This window comes from Apium graveolens, unplaced genomic scaffold (assembly GCF_009905375.1).
Source record: "Apium graveolens cultivar Ventura unplaced genomic scaffold, ASM990537v1 ctg5929, whole genome shotgun sequence".
Classification (NCBI taxonomy): domain Eukaryota; kingdom Viridiplantae; phylum Streptophyta; class Magnoliopsida; order Apiales; family Apiaceae; genus Apium; species Apium graveolens.
This window is the reverse complement of record NW_027419157.1, coordinates 22,218-30,919: the sequence shown is the minus strand read 5'-3', so window position 1 is coordinate 30,919 and position 8,702 is coordinate 22,218. Positions and strand designations below refer to the sequence as shown.

Here is an 8,702-nt window from a genome sequence, read left to right as displayed (position 1 = left end):
AATCAGAAACTCTCTTTTTTTAGCAACCAATGAGCAGGGAACCGAAACATGCCACTGGAAAAACCTGTGACCTGCTGCAAATGTGTAATACAAATAATAAACTTTAAAGTATGCGAACTAACTGATATAAATTATAGTTGTAAAAGAAAGGCTTCTAAACGAAATCTAAACTAGGACATTACATATATTATAAATTACACAAGTAAATAATTCCATTCTTCAATTATTTGTTCAATAATTCAGAGAATATTATTCATATTCATTTTAAAAGTATTACTAAAGCCAATCGTTCAAAATAATTGTGGGGTTTAGCTCATGTTGCTGGTGGTGGTGGTGTAGAGAACTCATCGTAATGCCTCATGATGCTCATTCTCGTGTGTACTGAAATGACTTAATTGCCTCATTAGAAATTTGCGTGGCTTTAATATTTCCCGTCTTTGTGAGTTTAGTCCTTGACCATTGTATATACATAGATATATCTGACTTCTTTATTCAGTACAATGACAAATAATTATATTAAACAATCAAAGTATAAGGTTTGAACTCGGGAATCTCCTGATATTATCTTAAGTAATCAGCTCAATGATTTATCAAGGATTAGAAGCAGAATGTAATAAAATAACATATGGTGGAACAATATTTTTTTTTTTGGTAAACCAGGCTAAAGACGGTGACAGGTATGTATTACAGTTGTACAAAAATATAGTATTGCGTGTTACATCATAAATATGACATAAAGATATTAATATGCTACAATATCGATAAATAGGCACGTAAGGTTAAAGTCAGATGAATGGTGTGCTACAATATCTGATCTGATTTTATCAAAAAATAAAATAAAAGACTCATTGATATTCTGAAAGCTAAGCTAGAGCTGAAAATGGCTGGCAGAAATAGTGCATCAGGATAGTCTGCTGTGGCTGTGTGTATGCCAGTGGAAATTGAATCTCTTTAGAGTTAATTAGCATCAGAGTTGCTGTTAGACAAGTTAATTAAAATGACTTGCAAATTGCAATTCATTGATTCTTTCCAGTCTCAATTTCTGGTCTGTGCTGTTATTCAGCATCAGAGTTGCTGTTATATTAGTTTGTCTGAATTGTGGTGCATTCTGAGTACTAGCCATAAAGCCAATTAATTATGCACTTGTATTTGAATTAGCAGAATATGCAATTTACGCATAATCACAATGCTCTGTGTTCTAATATCCCTTTGTTTGGTATTAAATTGTAATATATCCCTTTGTTTGGTATTTAAAATGACATTTTTGTTACTAAGTGTCTTGAATGCAAATTTGCATACTTCAGGCAGCTTTCTATTTGCTGGAGGGGGACCAAGTCCACGATCACTGAAACGCTCTGCTTCCGGCCCGTGTGACCCCTGCAAAGCATACACAAGCAAAACACAAGTACATAACTTAACTGTTAATTAGTTCATAAATTGTTAATCCGTAGTTAACTAAATTCTGGAATGTGATTACCTGTATTAAATATTTCCACTATAATGTCACGCTCCAGCTTCTCATGGTATTTTGTGCTAGGCCAATAAAGTCCCATGATTTTGTTGTATGAAGTTAGTGATATTCTGGAAAACTGAGAGCACACAATCCATGCCTATATATATAAAAACCATAAATTTGCTAATTTATGATTTTGTTGTGTGAAGTTAGTGATATGCTGAATTTATGTATTTGCAGCCAGTTAAAAAATGAATATTAAAAATAATTATAAAAATTTAGATAATTTAATTTGAAATTGTTAGGAATGGATTCCATGTTGTTATCTCTTTTGACTGATATATTATGTGTGTGCGTGTTTCTCAAGTACAAAAGATAATTAATATGCCGTTTCTTACTAACGTATACACAAGATTATTTGATAAATCAATTTTTAATACGAAATATTAGACATAACAAAAACTAAAAGCTCAATAAAACTTAAATATTCATTTTTGAGATATATTATTATTTATGAATTTAATCGGTTCATTCGTTATGTACACGATAAGTATTTATTAAAAAAGACTTGAAGTTAATGAGTTCATTGCATGTGCGGTAGAAAATCTAAAGAAGAAACAGATCGAACATGGAAAAGAAGACAGGATCACATGTCCATGTCGTGATTGTTATAATCTAAAAAAGTATCCTAATATTGACACTGTTCGTGATCATTTATTTCGCCGTGGTTTCATGGAAGATTATACTAAGTGGATTTGGCATGGGGAGGGAATACACACTACCAAGACTGAGACTTCTAGCAAAATTTATGAAAGTTATGGAGACAGTATGCCTCGTAATGAAGAAGATGATGCTGAAAATGATAGGGTTGAAGAGATGATCCAAGATGTTGAAGAAATCCTAGTGCACCAACCAGAAGTTCTGGAGAACTTGGTTGATGATTCTAAAAAACCTCTCTATTATGGGTGCAATGTTCAATTTACTAGGTTATCAACAACCTTGAAGTTGTGTAAACTCAAAGTAAAAAATGGTTGGAGTGACAAGAGTTTCACTGAAATGCTCAAACTTTTAACAGAAATGCTTCCTGCAAAAAATGAGCTTCCCACTTCCACATATGAGGCGAAGAAGATATTGTGTCTAATGGGTATGAATGTAAAGAAGATACATGCTTGTCCAAATGATTGTGTGCTCTTTCGCAAGTGTAACACCCCCAGATCCGGGGTCGGGGATCCGGGTCGTCACGAGTTCCATTTCCCTTAATAACATCCAATCTTAATAATTACTCAACTACTCTGCACTGTGACCCCACAATAAACACACACACCACACGTTATAGTCTCAGAGATGAACATCCAAAAAAATAATCACAAGTCCTTATATTCCACAATTATCTGCCAATACACCTTAAAAGGTTTTCTGACTAAATTTACATTTCTTTGCCATTATTACAATTCATAAATATACATAAATCTGGTACATCAGAAGTTGAAAGCCTAGCCTATTGGTAGTTCCTACCTCAGCTACAGCGACATCAACGCCTATAGGAAGCTGCGGAACGTTTCCTATCCGCTCGCGAATTGGGAGCTTGGTCCTGTTCATCTTGTCTATCTGATATTGTGTGATGAAAGAAGAAAGCAAGGGTGAGCAGCAAGCCCACCAAAATAATATGTATAATGATTAACAATATATGAGCCTTCTCATAGTACTCATGAAAGTCTTGGTCAAAAGAAATGAACCAAGTTGATATCTTAATGCGATGAAGTCGCAAAATATTCAGTATATATATATATACATATATACTTTTCAAAATATTGGAAGTCCTCTTCCATGCACAATATACACAAAGTCCCAGTGTATAACTGTATAAAAAAAATATCGTTGCAAGGTGATCTCATATATCTAACCTTGTCTCAACGTTTTTCTGAAAATCTTTGTCATTCATAAGACAATTATTAATTAGATATAAGTTTAAAAGATGAAGTTACAAGATACCCCAATATACTTATATCTTTCCCAAATACTACTTGAACTACCACCGTTCAAGTTATAATTAGCTTCAAAAGTTCATCACATAGATGAGACTATAAGGCAAGATTTGAATAGATTAAATCTTTAAAATATTATCAAAATAAAATGAAGTTACGAGATACTTCATTTGATGTAAACATCATTTTGAAAACTTGACCCTGCCAACACTCAACAATCGCCCAACCGTAGCCTTTCTATCGAAGTGCTCTGGGTAGTGTTGCAGAAATTATCCAATTGGATGATGAACTCATTACGGGAGTTTGTCGCGCCAGGAAGACCACTTACGATGATCAGTCGTAGTAGTACAACCCCACCATTTTCTACATGTAGAGGAGAACCTGTCGGATTTACTTGTCAACCGAACACTGAACTCCTAAGGAATGGACCGCCTTAGCGGAACTTCCAGGCCATTTGGGCCAATATAATAAGGCTGGGCCGGCGCTACTCGGCCACTTACGCCACTCCTAGTTCAGATGAAATCCATGACTCTGAAACGTAAAGCTTGTCCCCACTTTCCCCAAGTAGAAACTTGTTGATACGGCTCCACCAAGAAGTCGTATCTATTTGGAAAGGAGAACTCACCGATATTTCCCAGGCGATGCCTGTTAATGGATTAACTTGTTCCAAGAATTTTACTTCCCGAGTGTTGGGTAAGTAATCAATTCATTTATCAAAACAGCAACCTTGTTGCGAATATAAAACACACCACAGAGCCGGATCCCTCAGGTTTTGAGCGAGTATTTAAATCCCCTTCGAAAGGAGGATCTTAAAAAAATGAGTTTTGGGATCCGCTCTAACTTTTAAAAAAATCATTTTGAAGACTCGCAAAACATTTTTAAGAATGTTTGGAGTGAAGCTGTTTTAATGAAGTAAATCAGTCCCCAGAATATTTAGAAAATGTCTGAATATTATTATTTAAATAATATTCCCATAAAGAATAATCTTTATAAAATAATTGAAGTAGAAGTATTAAAACTTATACTTGAAATGAATAGCAAATAATCAAAGATATACTTATACGAAAGTAATATCTTTATTTGAATAATCAAAAGTAAGTTTGATTATCGACACCTTATTCTTTAATACAATAAAGAATATTATTAAGTAATAAGCGGAGTCATAATACCTCGAATGAATACTATAAATAATATTCATAAAATAAAGGAGTCATACATCCTCAAATGAATATCCAAGTAATATTCAATAATAATATAAACTGAGTCATAAGCCTCGAATGAATATTCAAATAATATTCAAATAATAAAATAAACTGAGTCATAAGTCCTCGAATGAATACTCAAATTAATATTCAATTAAGTAAAATAAAGGTATCGAATAAACCTTATTCGATCCATAGTTTTAAAAACTATATCCATATATATATAAATATATATATATATATAATATACTCGGGAACATCGACTCCCGGTTTAGAAATATGTTCACCTTTTATCCCCTATACTAAGGGTATACGCAACTACTTGCTTATTTCTAGCATAGGTATTATGCAACTATAAGCATTGAAATCAACAGATAGATAACCAGATTACGAAACAGACATGCATATATACCATATCAGCATGCTCCAATATATCGCAAAATTTGCTAATAACAATCATGCACTATCACAAGATAATGCATATACATATATTTACATCACAACAACAGTATATCGGGTAGAAAACTTGCCTGAGCGACTGGGGGTTACGAATGGCTCGGGACGAGTCTGGTAACCTTCGTTGGGAGGTGTTAAGTTGCTAGGAAGCCTTAGGGAGCCTCCTACAAGCTTGATCATGATTATTTGGACGAGACTTGTGAACAAGAGTTGTAGGCCATCTCAATACCTTTCCAATGAGCTATAGAACACAATATTTGAGTGAGAAATGAAGGAGATACAGCAGTTTTAGTGTTCTGGTTCTGTTTTGGCCGAGAGCATGAAGAACAATGCCTTGGTTTCTTTTTGATTTTGATGAAAAATGATTTGCTTGGCTTGGTTGGTTTGATTTTTGTGTTTGTTTTAGTAAATTACCTAGTTGCCCTTGATTTTGTGTGGTTAAAAAGCCACCACATCTCCTTCCTTCCCATGTCATGCTTGTGTCATCCTCATGATGTCATCCTCCCCTCCTTGTCCTCTTCTCATTGGTTGGTGACATCATCCTCTCTAATCCCTTTGATTAACTTCCTAATTGTTTGCCTAATGACCGCTGATCTGTTATACGGTTCGCTTAACTTTCGTTTTCGTTTATCGTTTGAAGGATCATACACGGGATCTTATTACTTAGGTTCCCTTAATCTTTCTCAATATATTATATTCCTTTTATGATCCTCTCCTATAATCCTTTAATTTAAATCCTTTTTATCCTGTTACCTTTTTCTCAAATCTTTCCGTATCTAGTGTATTTCCGGGAAAAATCAAAGTGTTCGGATTTGGATTCTGACGATCTTTACATACACTTATATCCCATATAAAGTACTAATAAAATCTCAGAATATCCATATCAGAACCCCTACATAGTGTGGCATGAAAAGTTTTCTCATTCAGCAAAAACACTATTCATAAGGGTTTCAAAAATTTCCCAAAAATTGGGGTTATTACAGCAAGGAGCATGAACATTTACATACATGTCCAAAGTGTGGAGCCTGCCGATATAAGCGGGATGGAAATAATTCTTCTACTAATGACAAGATGCCTCCTGTCAAGGTGTTGCGCTACTTACCCATAGTGGAACGATTCATACGTCTCTTTGCAAATTCCAATGATGCAAAGCTTGTAAGGTGGCACGTGGAAGGGAGAAAATCAGATGGAATGCTCCGACACCCGGCTGACTCTCCGCAATGGAGAACCATTGATGGTAAATTCCCAGAATTTGGAGGAGAAGTTAGAAATCTACGACTAGGGCTTTGTGCAGACGGCATGAATCCGTATCGCAGTCTAAGCTCTACACATAGAACTTGGCCGGTTCTTCTAATGATATATAACTTGCCTCCTTGGCTATGCATGAAGCGTAAGTACATCATGTTGATATTGTTAATCCCTGGTCCTAAAGAAGCTGGAAATAATATAGATGTTTATCTTCAGCCACTTATTGAGGATTTAAAGTTATTGTGGGATCAAGGTGAGAAGATGTATGATGCATACAGTCAGACATATTTCAATTTGCGTGCCATGATCTTCTGCACTTTAAGTGACTTTCCCGGCTATGGTAACCTCTCAGGTTACACGATTAAAGGAGCTAAAGCATGTCCGATTTGTGAAGATGCTACGATTGATCTTCGTCTGAAGAACTGCAAAAAAATGTATATATGGGTCATCACACATTTCTTCCACTTACTCACCCTTATCTTAAGAGGAAAAACGATTTTGATGGGACTATCGAGACTCGAGTGGCTCGTTTGCCTTTAACCGGGAAGGAGGTCTTTGAACGAGTTAAAGACATTGATGTTGTTCTTGGGAAATTGTATAAAAAGCCAACTCCGAATAGTATTTGGAAGAAAAGATCTATATTTTGGGATCTACCATATTGGGAACACTTACAAGTGAGACATTGCCTTGACTTTATACATATTGAAAATGTATGTGAAAGCATTATTGGGACACTATTGAATATACCTGGTAAGACAAAGGATGGGATGAAAGCCAGGCTAGACTTGCAAGAGTTGGTTGTACGAGCTGAGTTAGCACCACAACAATCTGGTAAACATGCGTATCTACCTCCCGCTTGTTACACTTTGTCCAGGAAAGAGAAAATAAGCCTTTGTGAGTGTTTATCAAGTGTCAAAGTTCCATCCGGATATTCCTCAAATCCAAAAAACCTCATCTCAATGAAAGACTTGAAGCTTCTAGGTTTGAAGTCACATGATTGTCACGTGCTAATGCAACATCTTCTACCGGTTGCAATTCGAGGCATATTGCCGAGGCACGTGAGAGTGGTTATCACGAAATTGTGCTTCTTCTTTAATGCTATATGTAGCAAGGTCATCGATCCCTTGACTTTGGATAAATTGCAAGTTGATATTATAGTCACACTTTGTGAATTTAAAATGTATTTCCTACATTCATTCTTCGACATTATGGTGCATTTAGTGACTCATCTTGTGAAAGAGATAAAAATTTGTGGTCCTTTATATGTGCGTCAAATGTATCCTTTCGAGAGGTTTCTGTGCATTTTAAAAGCATATGTGAGAAATCGGCGTCATCCTGAAGCAAGCATAGTTAAAGGGTATTCGGTTGAAGAGACTATTGAATTTTGCACGGACTATCTAGCATCTACCGATCCAGTTAGAATTCCGAGATCTCGTCATGAAGGTAGACTTGACGGTCAGGGTATAGTAGGACATAAAATGATCACTCCCAGTGCTGAAATGCTTGATAGAGCCCATCTCTTTGTTCTACAACACATGATATAAGTTAATCCTTACTTACAAGAGCACATACTGGAGATTCGATGAAAGAATCCCTCTAAGGGTGGCAAGTGGGTTACAAATGAACATAATCGATCTTTTGTGAAATGGTTTAAAGATCGAGTGATGTCTAAATATTCAAAAAGTCCTTCAACAGTTTCCAATACTCTGAAGTGGTTAGCTTATGGCCCAAACATGCCACTGAGTTCTTTCCAAGGATATGATGTAAATGGGTACAGTTTCTACACACAACATCAAGATAATAAGAGCACCGCGCAAAATAGTGGAATATCTGTAGAAGCTTTTTCAACAGAATTTGAAAGAGGCAATTCCATTGCATCACGAGATATAAAGAAGTCTTACTATGGGGTAATTGAGGAAATCTGGGATATTGATTACAAAGATTTCAAAGTTACACTATTTAAATGTAAATGGTTTGATATCCGTCATGGTGTTCGAGTGGATGAGTCAGGTTTCACTTTGGTTGACTTCAATCGGTTTGGTCATGAGGACGATCCATTTATACTTGCAACACAGGTCAAACAAGTTTTTTATATTCGAGACCCGGCTGATGTGAGGTGGTCAATTGTTCTTCAAGGTAAGCGACGTATTATTAGAGTTGATAATGTCTAAGATGAGGAAGAGTATAATCAATTTGACGAGAACCCCCCTTTCTCGATTGGCCTACAAACCACATCTATAGAAGATAGTACATATATAAGTTATGCACGCACTGACCATGACGAAGGGGTATAGATTGATCATCAATAATGATTTGAAATACCTTCATGCCAATGAAGGTAATTTTCTACCCTATAAT

The 8,702-nt window shown here is 35.6% G+C and overlaps 1 protein-coding gene across 1 annotated transcript; it reads left to right on the top strand.

The window, feature by feature from the left end:
- The first annotated feature begins 2,281 nt into the window (after window positions 1–2,281).
- Window positions 2,282–7,888, top strand: LOC141702930 (uncharacterized). The gene is made up of 3 exons (XM_074506510.1): window positions 2,282–2,605; window positions 6,114–6,778; window positions 7,066–7,888. The coding sequence occupies exons 1-3, from the start codon at window positions 2,282–2,284 to the stop codon at window positions 7,886–7,888; spliced, it is 1,812 nt and encodes a 603-aa protein (XP_074362611.1).
- Window positions 7,889–8,702: the final 814 nt, after the last annotated feature.

Bases quoted from the DNA above. Each gene is read 5' to 3' on its own strand.
- LOC141702930 (XM_074506510.1), top strand. From the start codon at position 2,282: ATGCCTCGTAATGAAGAAGATGATGCTGAAAATGATAGGGTTGAAGAG. The intron at 2,606-6,113 runs GTAAAGAAGATA...ACATGTCCAAAG, and splicing joins TGTGTCTAATGGGTATGAAT to TGTGGAGCCTGCCGATATAA. The intron at 6,779-7,065 runs GTATATATGGGT...TGTATGTGAAAG, and splicing joins CTGAAGAACTGCAAAAAAAT to CATTATTGGGACACTATTGA.